Below are 16419 nucleotides of genomic sequence, written 5' to 3'. Positions count from 1 at the left end.
ACGAGTTGAAAGAGAAGATTGCCGAGGAAGTTGGTAGGGCCATCGAAGTTAGTCTACCAAGATTTGTGGAAAGAATGCAAAACACCTTACTTTCGACTATGGAAGAAAGAATTGGTGAACTAAGAGAAGATCTTACCAGTGATAGGGGCAAGGCTAAGGAAAAGAAAGGTTGTTCTTACAACAAGTTTATGGCGTGCAAGCCCCCGGTTTTCAATGGAGAGGTAGATCCAATTGCTTGTCAAAGGTGGATAAGCGATATTGAAGGTGTTTTCGAACGTACGCATTGTGATGAAAGTGACTTCGTGGCGTATGGAACTGGCCAACTTAGAGGCCAAGCCAAGGATTGGTGGGACAACCTCAGAAACGAAAGGGGTGTTGAAACAATAAGGGCGATGACTTGGGAAGCTTTCAAAGTACCATTCCTCAAACATCACAGCCCCAAGGCGGTGATAAATAAGATAAAGGAAGAATTCATGCAATTGAGGCAAAAGGGTGAAACCGTTGATAAGATTACGGGGATGTTCATGGATAAGCTCAAGTTTTGTGATGACTTGGTCAAAACTGAAGAACAGAAAATTTATTATTATCACACCATGCTTAGGGCTGAATATAGGGAGTTCATGACTCCCTCACATTATGAAAGCCTCACCGATATAATCAATGCGGCGTGGGAACGCGAGATTGAACTGAAAAGGCAAGTTGAAAGAGGTGAAAGGAGGGCCTTGGATGAAAACCCGAGTCCCACAAAGAAGCCGAAGGTAGCTGAATCTTCGAAGAAAGGAAGTGCAAAAGGAGGATCTCCGAGTTGCAAAACATGTGGACGCACTCATAAAGGTGAATGCTATTTCAAGAACAAACCTTGCGTGGCATGTGGCAAGATAGGGCATGGGGTTGCAAATTGCCCCGACAAAGTAACGGTGTGCTATAAATGTTACCAACCGGGTCATAAAAAGTCAGAATGTCCGGAATTGGTGGGAAAGAAAGAGAGTACCGACTCTAGGGATGAGACCCCAAAAGCTAAGGCAAGGTCGTTCCAAATCACTGCTGCTGAAGCAAAAATGGAACCTGACGTGGTTACAGGTATATTTACTATAAATTCGATCCTTGCACGTGTTTTATTTGATACAGGTGCGAATAAGTCTTTTGTTTCACATAGATTTATTCAAAACCCCATGTTTACATTAACAAAATTACCTATGCCAATGGAAGTAGAAGTAGGTAATAACAAAAGTTTTCTTGTTTGTGATGTATGTCGGGAATGCAAATTGAATATCGATGGCGAGGAATACTCCATTGATTTAATACCCATGTCCATGGGTGAATTTCAAGTGGTCGTTGGAATGGATTGGCTATCCCGCTACCATGCTAAGGTGATATGCTTACGTAAGGAGATACACCTAACGTCTCCGAGCGGAAGGCGTGTCATCATCTATGGGGAGAAGGCTTGTAATCCCATGATATGCTCGATGATAGAAGCCCGCAAGTTTATACTACACGGGTGTAAGGCATATCTAACCTATATACGTGACGTCGAAAAAGAAACGCCAAGAATTGAAGACGTACCTGTGGTGCGTGAATTTAAAGATGTCTTTCCCGAAGATCTTCCGGGAATGCCACCCGAGCGCGAAATAGAGTTCGGGATTGAACTGACCCCGGGTGCTAAACCGGTTGCTAAGGCACCGTATAGATTGGCACCTTCAGAACTGCAAGAGTTAATGTCTCAGTTGCAAGATTTACTAGAGAAGGGATTCATCCGGCCTAGCGTGTCTCCTTGGGGAGCTCCCGTGCTATTTGTAAAGAAGAAGGACGGGAGCATGCGGATGTGTATTGATTACCGGGAGTTAAACAAACTCACGGTAAAGAATCGATACCCACTTCCGAGAATTGACAACTTATTCGATCAATTACAAGGCGCTAGCTGGTTTTCAAAAATCGATTTGAGATCGGGTTACCACCAATTGAGGGTAAAAGAAAATGATGTACCAAAAACGTCATTCCGGACGCGATACGGCCATTTCGAATTTCTCGTGATGTCTTTCGGATTAACAAATGCGCCCGCGGCTTTCATGGACCTCATGAACCGGGTTTGCAAACCGATGCTTGATAGATCAGTGATTGTTTTTATAGACGACATCCTCGTTTATTCAAGAAACGAGGCGGAGCACGCTAACCATTTACGAGAAGTATTGGAGGTATTAAGGCGGGAAAGATTATATGCTAAATTCTCAAAATGCGCCTTCTGGTTACGAGAGGTGCAATTCCTAGGGCACATCATCAGTGCCGAGGGAATATTGGTGGATCCGTCGAAGGTGGAAGCGGTGTCAAAATGGAGCCCTCCAAAGAATCCATCCGAAATTAGAAGTTTCTTGGGGTTGGCAGGTTACTATCGGAGATTCATTCAGGATTTCTCCAAAATTGCAACGCCATTGATCAAATTAACCCGCAAGAATGAGAAGTTCGTTTGGGGAAGCGATCAAGAAAAGGCGTTTCAGACGTTGAAGGAAAAATTAACATGTGCACCGATGTTGACTTTACCGGATGGTACGGAGGATATGGTAGTGTACTCGGACGCATCGCACCTAGGCCTTGGGTGCGTACTAATGCAAAGGGGAAGGGTGATCGCCTATGCCTCTAGACAACTTAAGCCGCATGAAACAAAGTACCCAACTCATGATCTTGAGTTGACAGCCGTGGTCTTTGCCTTGAAAATCTGGAGGCATTACTTGTATGGTGTGAAAAGTACTATTTTCACTGACCATAAGAGTTTGAAGTACTTTTTCGATCAAAAAGAGCTAAATATGAGGCAGAGACGCTGGTTAGAAGTGGTGAAAGACTACGACTGCGAGATCCACTACCACCCCGGAAAGGCTAATGTGGTGGCGGATGCCCTTAGCCGAAAGGACGAATGCGCTCCAATACGAGTACGATCTATGCAGTTGGTAGTAACTTCAGGTTTGCTCGAGCGAATCCGAGAAGCCCAAACCGAAGCGTTAAAGAAAGAAAATTGGAAGAAAGAACGCATAAAAGGGATGGTAAAAGACCTTACGGAAGGAAGTAATGGGATGAAATGCCGGAATGATCGGATTTGGGTCCCAAACACATGTGGTGTTAAGAGTCTTCTGCTTGACGAGGCACATAAGTCTCGCTATTCGATCCATCCCGGGGCAACTAAGATGTATAGGGACTTGAAGCAAAACTATTGGTGGCCGGGGATGAAAAGAGATGTGGCTAAATACGTGGAGAAGTGTTTGATTTGTTTACAAGTCAAAGCGGAGCACCAAAAACCCTACGGCAAGTTGCAACCATTAGATATTCCGGTTTGGAAGTGGGAACAAATTACAATGGACCTGCTAACCAAGCTGCCCAGAACTAGCCGTGGTTTCGATGCCATTTGGGTAGTTGTGGATAGACTAACCAAAAGTGCCCATTTCATCCCTATCTGAGAAACTTATACGTCAGAGAAGATGTCAGAAGTGTACACTAATGAGATAATAGCACGCCACGGAGTGCCGGTATCCATCGTGTCTGATAGGGATACCCGGTTCACTTCAAATTTTTGGTACGATTTCCAAAAACAAATGGGAACTAAATTGTTTATTAGCACCGCGTACCATCCTCAAACAGATGGTCAAAGTGAAAGAACAATTCAAACATTGGGGGATATGTTACGGGCGTGCATAATTGATTTCGGGGGTAGTTGGGATATTCACCTACCGTTGGTTGAATTCTCATATAATAACAGTTACCACGCAAGCATCGGTATGGCTCCGTATGAAATGCTATACGGAAGGAAGTGTCGAACTCCGGTATGTTGGGGTGAGGTTGGCCCGCGTGAACTTGAACATAAAGATATAATCGGACTCACGAATCAAAAGATCGACATAGTCCGAACTCACCTAAGGGCGGCTCAAAATCGACAGAAGGCGTATGCGGACAAACGGAGAAAACCGATTGAGTTCCAAGTTGGTGATAAGGTTATGTTGAAGGTATCACCGTCGAAAGGAATAATCCGGTTTAGAAAAAGGGGAAAGTTAAGCCCAAGGTTTATCGGGCCCTTCAGAATCACCGAGCGAGTCGGTAGGGTGGCTTACCGTCTCGAATTGCCCCCAGAGTTGAGTGGGATACATAGCACGTTCCATGTATCACAGCTCTAGAAATGTCTAGCTGACGAAACCGCGTATATTCACTATGACGACATCGAGGTGGATAATAGTCTCAACTACGCGGTGAGACCAATTGCTATTCTAGACCGTAAGGTGAAAAGCTTAAGGAACAAGATGGTCTATCAAGTAAAGGTCAAATGGGAACACCGAAAAGGATCAGACACCACTTGGGAGTCTGAAGAGGAAATGAAACGACTATACCCTACACTTTTCGGTACGTATAAGAAACTTCTGTTATATACATAAACAGGTTTCGGGGACGAAACCCTCTTTAAGGGGGGTGGACTTGTAACACCCCGAAAATATTAATGTTACATTTTTAAACTAAATACTAGTAGTAAGTTAAGATAAAAGGCTAGGAAAGATAACCTAGTTAGTAAAAATCTTAACACAATATGACAAAGTTTAATAAAAAAAAAAACCCTTGTTCTATAGTCCATGTATAATTGAGGGACCAAAATTGTCAATTCAGGAACTTAAATTATTATTAGTAAAAATAATACACTAAACACACACCTAAGTGTGTGTTTAATCGATCAAGAACGCAGGAACAAAGGGGATTCCCCTCAAACCCTAAAGTTCACAAAATCTATCAATTGAAGGTGCAAATCGAGTCCGAATTGAAATCTGAATATAGATTTGTGATCACCTTGACTAAGGGATCGTAAGGTATGTAAAATTTCATGATTTGGTTCTACCTTAGATTTTAGATAAAATCATGAGGTTCAAATCTGATCATGCATGATGTTTGTTTTAATTGAAATAGTGTATAAGGATGAACCCTAGAAGATTTCTTGTTGAAATTTGGTTTAATTCTTGTAAAGTTCATGATCACCATTAGAGGTGATATGTGGGTTTTTGTAGAAAGTATGAAACATTAGGATTTTGATATGTCCTAGAGTAATTCAAGCTTTATGAACAAGATTCAGAAATTATTGATGTAAAAATTTAGCAAAATTGCTTAATTTGATGTTTACTATGGCTAAATCATGAATGTTAAACTTAGTCACAAATTGTAAGAAATTATGCACACAAGATGCTTGATAAAATGCCTAAAAGACATTGATCGACACAAATGTGGTGTTGGTTAAGTAACAAGCTTAATCATGAGCCGAATGGTTCTAATGATAAATTGGCTTGTATGTTTTAGGCAACACGAGCGAGGCGTCGGGAAGTCAAGCCGGTGCGGACGCTCGCCAAAAGGGAAAGCTCTAAGGTACGTGGTTAACGCTACTATAATGTTGATGATCTAGTTTTCATTTTAACGGTTTACTAGTTATGAATAATAGAGAGTCGCGATGGTTTGGTTGCTTGAAATGAGGGACCTCATAATGGCAAACCAAATAAGTTATAGTGGTGGGTACAAACCGGGTAACGGGAGTACCTCATCCGTAGTCCATAAACCCGTGTGTCGGGTAATGGGAAGAATATTATTGTCACGCAAACCGGTAATGGGAGCGTGTGGGTAGAAGTAAGGGATCCTAAACGGATCATAATTGCTGTAAAGGAATACCCCGTGCTGTGCTTTGATGACCTTAAAGTGCAGGAATTGGTATAAACGGGTCAAAACAGCAAATAGGAAGGATATGCAGAGACTACCGTAAATTACGGTATCACCGTAATTTACGGTAGAGAGTAAACCTTTACGGTGGTTCTCTACTGATTTACGGTAGAACCTTAAACGTCCAGCTCTCACCGTAAATTACGGTGACAACCGTAATTTATGGTGGAGTCCGGCTAGAAATGTCAAGTTTTGTTTAATTTCATATTTTGAATCCGATTTAAACGCACACTTAATTATGTGAAATTTGAGGGATTCTAACCTTGGTATTTTGTTAAATTTCCAGATTTCAAGTAAGTCAATCAAGCGGATGGTGATCAACTCAAGACTTATGAACCGAACACTTTCAAGAAGATGATCTTCACTTTTGTTTTAGGAGTTCATTTTGTGAAAACTTTTGTAATGAAAGAATTACTTATGTGTCCTTTAAGTTTAGTGGTAGTTTTCAAACACTTATGTACTAAATGTTTTAAATGACTATGATCTTTCTTATCTAGTCGCTTTAAATAGTGGGCAATTTATTTAGAGTGTTACAGGTTATGAGTGGATAAGAGAGAAAATGTAATAATATATGAAAATTATTATTTAATTGAAAAGAGAGAGAAAATGTAGCTGTTTTTAGTGCAATTACATAGTAGATTTGTTGGAAGGGCTGTGAAAGCTCTAACCACCTATTTGATGGATAGCCTGGCTCCAACCACCACCTTAGATACTCATACATGACCATGGAAATTATTTAACATCACCACCCCTGTCACCCCCTCCCCGAAGTCGCCTTTAATCAGAACAACAACGCTACTACAGTCCAAATAAGCTGCTACCATCACCATCATCAATTCTGTTTCAAGAAATTGTTTTCAATTTACAGGTCCAACAACAATACTACCAGTTTTCTCCCACCCCTCAATATGCAAGTCCATCAACTGATCCAGAAACACGAAAATCAAAACTGTAGCAACATGTTTTCGACTGGCGTGTGAAGGCTGTTTTTATGGCAATTTTGGTGGTGGAGATCTGACGTTCTTGAGGTAATGACCTTTGTTGCACTTTCAGCAGAGACAGAGGGTGATGGGCTACTGAAGAAGCCGCAATTATTGGAACAGAGCACCTTATCAGATGGTTATTGCCGATTTTGTTGGATATTGTGACGGCCGTGATCGTCTAATATGGTATGTGGTGGATATGGTGAGGGTGGTGATCGTCTAATATGGTCGTGGTGGTCGCCGACATGTAACGTTTTGTATTTTTTTCATTAGTCGTGTCATTCGTATTTTCATTTCAATCCTTTGTAATTCGGGACTTGATCGTAATGGAAATTATATTTTATATAATTTTTGCATAATTAATCTTGCATGATGCGTAAACAATCTCAAATACGCATTTTTATCCAAAATCGAGCCATACATCGGCTTATATTTTCTTCGGAATGTTAATCATAAACCTTAAAACCTTAAAAACATGCTTAACATTGAGTTTATAGCATAAAATAACCAACAAAACAAATCAAAGGGCTAAAAAATAATTTGTTTTTTTTTTGGTAATTTTGACGGTTCATACGGACCGTATGGGCCTCCTTGCGGTCCGTATGGAGCGTCGCTACAATAGAAAAACGCGAAATTGTTTGATTTTTGATATTTTCCTTCTCCTAACTCCGAACCACCTTCATTATACACCCAACCATTTACCCCCATTATAAATACAACACTTCCACACCTTCTAAACACTTTTACACTCCAAACACACTCTCAAACACTCTCTAATCTCCAAGAAATCCAACTTTGGGTAGAAAGTTCTATGTTCAAAACAGTAAGTTTTGAGCTTTGTTCTTGCACTTTTCTTCTTTTTTTTTTTCTTCCCTACACTTGGATAACCTCTAGGAGTATTACCACGTGTTTACCAAGGTAAACAAAGATAGTAAACGACCATTTTTGAGGTCCAATTTAGGATTTTTGTTAAACTTTATGTACTTGTTTTCCTTTACTTCTTTTTGGAACACCTCCAAGTCGCCAACAAACTTCCACATTGCATGAATTGGATGAGGTTAATTTCCAGAAACATGAGGTCATATACATCCACTTCTTATCCTTGGAAGTCAATAAGTAACCTACAAAACAATAAAGTGAGCGAAACTACACTAAGTCTCCAATCATGCAATGTTGGAAGCATTCGTCTAGGATGTACTTCATTTGGTTACTTAGCACATTAAATAGTTTATTTTATGCAATTCTTACTTATATTCATGACCATCCAAATCATCAACTATGTTGGTGATTTTGTGCAATGGTGAATTCTTGAGATTTTTGGATTTTGGATTTATCCTATCTCTAATGCTTGACAATGCTTGACTACATACATATTAATATATATGCATAATACTTACTCTAAAAACTAAACCACATATCAACCAATCTATGGTTGAATGTGATATGATAAGGTGGATAATATCTTGATCTTAGATTTCCTTATGTTGGGCTTCTAATGAGAGTTTAACACTCATGAAAACACAAACTAATAATTGTGTCCAAATAAGTGTCTAAGCAAGATATGTTTTATGTATTTCCATACTCGTAGATTCCAATTATTTTCCAATCTCCAAGGCCTCGTACTCATAAACCTATGTTTACCTTTGAGGGTAACTGATTCCATTCTTCAAACCGTTCACTCGCATTTTGTGGAAAATCTGTGCAAACCATGAGTTCTTACTTGACCCTTTTACGCTTTAAACACTAATTGGGTTGCAACATGTGTCCATACTAAATACACATACACACATATACAAACAAACTTATGTAAACACTCAATCCATAAACATGCTTATTTGTTATACATGCTAGAACATTCTTATCCTTTGCTATATATTATTAACCTTGCAAGCCTCCCTTAACATGTATAGCGCTATAGGAGTAGCACACACCCGTTTTGTGGATCATTGTTAAGTTATTCTTTACGGTCTTATTACTTCGATTCTAAGGTTACGCTAGTGCTAAACATTGGATTGATATTTAGTCTTTGCATGCTAGTATGATACATAATTTAGTAAACTATAAACGTGTGGATTTAAGGTTTTATTCATACTTATGCTATGTAAACAAACTAGTATGCTCACCGACATAATTTGTGTTGACGGATATTTTATACATGTTGCAGGAAATATTTGATGATGATATCATGAGAAAAGACTAGGGTGGATTTAGATACTCACCTGGTTTAAATTATGCATTTTGATATTTTTAGTTCGAAATTTCAATTGTTGTACTTCTCTCTTTTAAGAATGTAATGCTTGTTTTGACGAAATGGAATTTTAAATTTTTATCTATTATCGCAAATTTAATGTTAGGTTGTCTTTGAGCAATCTATTATGTCACGTCTCGATGTTTCCACCATCGATTAGGTGTGACACGATAAAAACAGGTGCTTTTGTCTTTTCACAACAACTAAACCGAATAAGCAGATAGGGTTAGTAGGGTGGGTCTAATCTATTATATTTAATAAACAAAAAAAATATGGGACACGTGTCGATTCATTAGGGCACTTCTAATTGGCTTTTTGGCGGGAAAAGTAATGGGTTTTTTTTAGCAACCGGTTTAGGTCCATGTGTATTTGGATCGGTATTTGGATCCATATATATTCTTCTAATAAAATAATTTCCCTTCTATTATCATCAGTTACACCTTCATACGCTTCCTCCTCAATGATTCCCCTTTCATTCGTTCTTTTCAAGATCCGCCTCCGCCATGCACTTTAGGGTTTAGGTTTTTTCCGATCTTATCATTAACGGTGAGTGAAGATCCGATAGAATAGCTTGGATTTGTGAAAAAGGTAATCTTTTTTTGATGATATTATGGTTTAGGGTTTTCCCGATTTTAAGCTTTATGGTTTAGGTTGATTTGATGAAGGTTTCTTTAATGTGCAGGAAGAATAGCTACACATAATACTTCAACCACTCTCTCACTTTCTCTAATTCATAGATCTAAAAACCCCTAAAACCCTTTGATGATCAAGTAAACCAAAACATCCGGTAAGTGTTTATTGTTAATATTATCCGGTGAACTGATTTTTCTGTGTTTACTGGTTTAAACTCTCCGATCTTTGTATTTCTGAATACCGTTTTTAAATCTGTATCTATATGTGTGTGTCCGTACACACACAAGTTAGACATACTTTTTGTGTTTTGATGAATTTTACCCGACCGGTTTTCAGTTCAAGAAACGGTTTTTTTTTGGTAAAAATTTCTGCTTTTTGATCGGTTGACGAATGGGATTTTTGTGGGTTGATTGACAAGAAACGGCATAGATGAATCATGTTCGTTGTTTTCAGAGCAAGAAAAAGTACAAGTTGGTATGCGTGTGGTACAACACCTTTCTGATGATTGATTTTTGGGGGTTTTGTTTGTTAATTTTTTTATTTTGATGTCTATTTTCTTATGGGGTTTTTGGGTTTGTTTTAAAGAAGTGATTGAGTGATTGTTGTGAGTTCGAATAAAGATTTGGGTTTTTGTTTCAATTTTGACTATTGGTCAACTTTGTTGAATACCCTGTTTTCATGCAATCTTGATGATTAGATAACCAAAAATCAGGGATTTAAAAGACTGTTTTTAATGGGATTTTTATTTTTCTTTGAAATAACTGATTGTTGTTATTAATATTTGGTTAAAGATTTAGCTTTAACATTCTTGAATACACATAACTTCTTCCATTCAATCTTGATGATAAATAACCCACAACCAACGGATTTAACGGACTGCTTTGTAACAATTGGCAAGTTTACTATTAATGATCATTATGGAAATTCAATTCAATTGTTTGAATAGTTTAGTTATGTTTAATTTTTTGATTTGATTGTAGATTTGAATATAATGGCGCATCGATCATCTACTGTAGCAATGGCGGCAACATTGATGGCTCTAGATCAAGTTTTGACCAGAGAATCAATGGAGATCAAACTGAAGACGACTTGGGTTAACCAGCTTTTTGATCATGTGAGTGAGTCTTTCTATTGTGTTTATTTTTTTATTTTTATTTTTTATTTTTTTATTTTTTATTGGTATATTATTATTCGTTTGTTTGATTTTTACTTTTTCTTTGTTTTGAGTTTTGAATAATGCATACTGAACTGGTAATGATCAGTTTTTGAGTGTTTGGATAAAAGTCGTTATGATTTTTCTATGATTTTTTTAAATAATTTTGAATTTCAAAGTTAATAAATAAAATGTTAATCAAATTTGAATTCTTATTTTGGTAAACTAAATAAATTATATTTCTTCTATAATTATCAAAGATAACATATTTTTCTAAATTAAAACTCCAATCAGTGCCGATTTCAAGGGATTTCATATTCCTTAATTGTGTTTTTTTTAATTTGCATTTTTTTTCTCTTTCTAAGATAACATAGAAGTAATTCGGATTTTTATTTTTGGTAATCAAACCTGTTCCATTCTCAAAAATTTATTTTGGGTAACTTTAAAAATTTAACTTTCTCATATTTAAATTTGTATAACTACTTAAAATAACTCCCTACTTTTTATTATATATACAAGTTCCAAAACCGAATGCTCAAACACGGTTTAGATTTCTTAAACCTATTGAAATATCAGTTTTCAATATGGAACCTCAAAACATAACCATGTTGAACAATCTCAATCCTTTGTCAAACAACTACACGCTCAAGTTGAAGATCGTTTCCCTTTGGAGGAAAATGATGCACGGCCGTCCGTCAGAAACTTATCGTGTCGACATGATATGCATGGATGAAGAGGTACAATTTATCAACTTTTACTATACTGTTATTATATTATCTATTAAGTATGGGTCTTCATCTCCTTAATTTTTTTTATTTAATAACTTAATTTTTTTTTGATATTTTGTAGGGTCACCAGATTCAGGCTAGCTGTATGCATAGGATTTTGCCAAGACTTCAGGAATACTTCAAGCTGGATGAATGTCTTCTGATAACCAGACCATCGCTTGCACCCAACAATTCAACCTACAACTACACCAAAAATAATCAGAAGTTAACTTTCAGTTTTTTCACCCAGATTCAAAAAAGTCAAGATTGGAACGGGCCTAAGTATAACTTCAGTTTTGTGAATTTCAAGGACGTTGTCCAAAATCGACTTGAAGTTAATACCACAGTTGGTATGTCATTTAATTCAACCTGTTTTAAGCAATTCGTGATATTTCTTTTTGTTTTTTATTCATAATTGACCCTTATTTTTTATTTATAGACTTTATAGGATATGTTGAGGTTTGTTTCAATCTAGAGGACACCAACAAGAAGGATGGTACGAAAGGGAAGAGATTGAATGTTAAGCTTAAAGATCTTGAGTGAGTTCTTTACTTAATCATTTATTTATTTCGATATATTGTATAATTGATATGTATTTTACGTATACTTTCATTTGTTCCATATTTAGGAACCACCAGATTATTGGTACACTTTGGGATGAATTTGCAATTCGGATGCATGCCTACTTCAACGCTGAAAATCGAGAGAAGTATGTCGTGATGGTTGTTCACTTCGGTGTTGTGAATCTTTATAAAGGTACAATTTTTACTTACCTATTTTATATTATTTTTTTAAATAACACTTTCATGTGATTCGTTTCATTGTTTACCGAATAAAACTAATAATATATGTTGACTGTTTTTTTTATTAATATAGGAAAACGTGGTTTGTCAACCTCATTTGACATTAGTAGAATTTTCATCGACACTGACATTGATGAAATTACTACTTTCAGGCAGAGGTATTCTATAATTGTTTATTGCATACTTTGAATTTATTAACAGTTACAAATTATCCATACATAATTGCGAACTAATTCCTACGTATACGTATTTAAAATAATGTAGTTTAATTGAGAAGTTTTTTTCGTCGCCATCTTTAAGTGACAACATTGGATCGTATTTGATATCATCAGTGGAGGATGAATTCATGAATAACAGTGATTTTATGCCGACTGTCTATCTTGGTAACATATCGGAGGTAAAATACATTCTTACATATATTTTATGTTATTATATTTAATAATACTTATTTAAGTAATATTTTTTATTTAATTATTTTTTGTTTAATAATTTGTTTAATTATTTAAGTAATATTTACGGTTCTAAAGCTACGAAAAGATTCATATTACTTGATTTGTTTAATTATTTTTTGTTTAATAATTTGTTTTTATGCTTTTTTTTGTTTAAATAGCCGAAGAAGGTTATGTTGGTTGGTACAGTTACTGCAATTTGTTCCGACAAGATCTGGTACTACAATGCCTGCAACCATTGTAAATCGGGTGTCGAGGAAGCGTTTGTTACCGCTGAAAAAGAAGATGGTTCTGTTGATGTTGAACACAGGACGACATTAATTTGTACCAACAAAGACTGTCAAGGAGTTGATATTTTCTCGATACCTCGGTTTGTAACTTCATCTATTATCTATATATTTGTTGAATTAAGTAAATCGATAAATATATATAATATAAAATGGGTAATTTATGTAGACTTTTTTTTTAATATATACAGTTTCAAGATACCTATTCGTGTTCAAGACTCATCTGACACTGTTACGTTGACACTGTTTGATTTCGAAGCGTACAAGATTTTCAAAAAAACTGCAAAGGAATTGTTGCAGGTGCAAGATGAGGTAAATTTATACATCAAACTCGGTATTTTGCACAATTCGCTTGACTAATTTATATTTTTGATTTGATAGTTATTAATATAGATTTGTTTTAACTTTTTAGGAGTTGGCAAATGGCGGTATCCCAAAGCCATATCCTGATGTATTTGACATCTTGATTGGCAAGAAGCTTGCTTTCATCATATCTGTTTCTAAATTTAACATCAAGCATAAAGTCGAGAACTATGGAATTCATATGGCTACTTCAGATCCTGACATTATTTCTGCACTTTACACCAAATTCAAAATTCATCAGGTTTAAGTTTGATAATAATACTACCTGATCTTTTATTGTAAACATACTATCCTCAAGATTCAAGTATTTGTAATTAAAATTTGTATTGTTTTAGGACGATCAATCCGAATCATCTGGTGTTCACCTGTCCGAGATTCAATCTGTTTCGTTTGAAGTTTCAAAGGTATTTTTTTAAAAGGTTTTTTCTTTGAATATTTCTGAATCGTACATTTCTGAATCTTTCATTTTTTTTTTGAAGGATGACGTTTCTTATACGGGAGACAATGAAACGCCGGTGTCTAATGTCATGAAAAGTAATCAGAAGTCGCCGTCTACTAGCGAAGTGAAACGCAATCTTCATGAGGTTTATGATGTAGACAACCCAGTGGGAAGTTCTTCAACCAAACGTCGTGCCAGTGTTGAAAACCATGAAGTGCAAGATTCCGACTCTCTCAAACTTCTCATTCCAAAGATGGAGAAGTAGCGTGTGTCCTCATATTTGTGTGTTTTGGTTTGGTTTTTAAGACAATTGGTTACTATTCTCTTTTCCACATCCTTGGTTATTATGGTTTTTTATGTTGTTTTGGTATGGTTTTGAAAACAATAATATTTGGAATAATATGGTTTATTTTATGTTAGTTATTATTGTCGTTTATATTACTGTTATTCTCAGTATTAAAATTTTGGTTTATTAAATCTCTTTGTACGCATATATTTATCGAATATGATCTATTTTTTAACATTTGTTCTAAACTGGATCCGATTAATAGCGTTTTTTACTCAAAACCTTAGTGCATGACATATATATATGATCTACGCTGCTACCCCTTTTTGAAATTTGTTCTAAACTAGATCCCATTATATATATGATCTACGCTGCTACCCCTTTTTGAAAGTTGTTTGATCGTATATTTGTTCGTGCAGTTATCATGCATCGATTGTGGCCACAAATGTTTGGGCAACAAACTGTTCAAGGACACACATAGTGCATGACGGAATGGTGAGATTTCTATTCGACTCTGTAGTGTTGTTTTTTAATATAATAGGTTTGTGATAGGTTTATTATATTGAGCTTTGGAAAAGTGATAGCTATATCTGTTTTAAGTATGTCCACTGTGGCTGAACTTGGTGGTTAACTGTTCTGACCAATTGAACCGATTGTTTTCGTATAATGTTTTTACTCAAAACCTTAGGTTGAATTTAACTTTTAAAGTGTTTAACATGGATCATGAGTATAATGCATATATATAAATCAAAAATGAAAACTATTTATAAATAATAGAAGTTAAATGGCCTCTTCGGTTTACACATCCAATCTTAATTCTCAATTTCCAAATTAGACATCCAGTCTTAATTCCAAATTTCCAAATTTGACCGATTTAAAGGTGGTTATTTGTATTCCTTAAATAACTTGAAATCAAATTTTAAAATTCCTATATTATTGCTAATTTACTTGCTAAAAATAAAGTTAAACATTCTAAATTTATAAATTTTATTAGATATAAATGATACTTTATAAATTATTGTATTTCCTAATTAAGTCTCAGTCAAATTTTTTTAATAATTTCCGTAAATTAGTGTATTTCCTATAAATAGTCGAAGTTAATAATTAATAATTAACAAAATTTTGATTTTTATTATCTTCGTTAAACTTTTAAAAAATTTTAAATAATATAAATGATTTTTCCAATTCATGACTATATATTTGACAAATCTTTAATTATTTTTTCATTATTTCCTAACATACATTAGTTTTAGTCTATAAATATACCTTTAACTCACATGTATACCTCCCCACTTTCACATAACTCTTTTCCTTCTTTCTTTTGGTCTTGCTACCTCAGGGTATTCATTTAAATTTTGATTTAATTGTTAATTATGCCATAAGGATTAATTGTTAAATCCTGTTTACTCTAATTATCTTTATTTAGCATACTAACGGTTGTTATTATTAAAATGTAGAATTAATAATGTCTGCCAAAGATGATGCTATCTTAACTAAATTTATTAAAGATGCAAGTTTTACTACCATTGACACTATTTGGGAATTAATGGAGGTCAATTTCAACACTTATTAAAATTGTGTATTTAATTTACATACATTATTGAACTTATATTTTTCGATGCAGCCAAAATCTCTTATTATATTGGCTACCGTGGAGAAGGTCGACACTGGCTTTGGCTGGTACTATATGACGTGTCCTACGTGTTCACATGAGGCTTCTCATGAGGTTGAAGAATATATCGCACCCGATGACTATGATGATTTTAAGAAATACGATGTTTATGAGTGCTCAAATTACAAATGTTATGAAACTATTGTTCAACCTGTTCCTAAGTTTAAGATCAAAATCGAAGTGAAGGACAACAGTGATTCTGTTTCACTAATCCTAAATCATGAGCAGGCTACTCACCTTTTTACCAAGACTGCAGAGGAGTTACTGAAACAGAACATATTGGTTATATTATCATCATAATTCTTCAATTATTTGATACCTATATAAATTTGTTTTTATTATTCTTTTGTTATTATTAAGGATATGTATTACTACATATACAAGATGTTGGCATTCCCACCTTTCCAAAGGAAATCAAGTCTGTCGTTGACAAGTTCTTTGCTTTTAAAATTTATGTCAGTGAGTTCAATCTACAAGAGTTCGACGAAGTTTATGAAATTACTACCATGTCTGACGACCAATATCTTATCTCCGAAATTAAGAAGAAGTTTAATATTGGACAGGTTTGTATAACACTTTTGTAAAACAAAATTTTACTTTATAATATTTGAT

General features: G+C 35.4%; 2 protein-coding genes and 2 long non-coding RNA genes across 4 annotated transcripts; all 4 read left to right on the top strand.

Moving 5' to 3' along the window:
- Positions 1-4745: 4745 nt before the first annotated feature.
- Positions 4746-6143, top strand: LOC110905867. Its single transcript, XR_002573491.2, has 3 exons — positions 4746-4832; positions 5314-5379; positions 6011-6143. It is a non-coding gene; the product is annotated as an uncharacterized LOC110905867 (long non-coding RNA).
- A 3251-nt stretch (positions 6144-9394) lies between these two features.
- LOC110905858 lies at positions 9395-10696 on the top strand. The gene is made up of 3 exons (XR_002573480.1): positions 9395-9543; positions 9638-9742; positions 10569-10696. It is a non-coding gene; the product is annotated as an uncharacterized LOC110905858 (long non-coding RNA).
- A 735-nt stretch (positions 10697-11431) lies between these two features.
- Positions 11432-12711, top strand: LOC110905838 (replication protein A 70 kDa DNA-binding subunit C-like). Its single transcript, XM_035983518.1, has 6 exons — positions 11432-11478; positions 11591-11858; positions 11948-12047; positions 12137-12264; positions 12385-12469; positions 12644-12711. Exons 1-6 carry the CDS (start codon positions 11458-11460, stop codon positions 12651-12653), a joined length of 612 nt encoding a protein of 203 aa, XP_035839411.1. The 5' UTR covers positions 11432-11457; the 3' UTR covers positions 12654-12711.
- A 202-nt stretch (positions 12712-12913) lies between these two features.
- LOC118486772 lies at positions 12914-13570 on the top strand. Its single transcript, XM_035983517.1, has 2 exons — positions 12914-13130; positions 13239-13570. The coding sequence occupies exons 1-2, from the start codon at positions 12934-12936 to the stop codon at positions 13405-13407; spliced, it is 366 nt and encodes a 121-aa protein (XP_035839410.1). The 5' UTR covers positions 12914-12933; the 3' UTR covers positions 13408-13570.
- Positions 13571-16419: the final 2849 nt, after the last annotated feature.

This window comes from Helianthus annuus, chromosome 2, assembly GCF_002127325.2.
Source record: "Helianthus annuus cultivar XRQ/B chromosome 2, HanXRQr2.0-SUNRISE, whole genome shotgun sequence".
NCBI lineage: Eukaryota > Viridiplantae > Streptophyta > Magnoliopsida > Asterales > Asteraceae > Helianthus > Helianthus annuus.
Note: the sequence above shows the minus strand (reverse complement) of the source record. Positions and strands in the feature narration are given on the sequence as shown.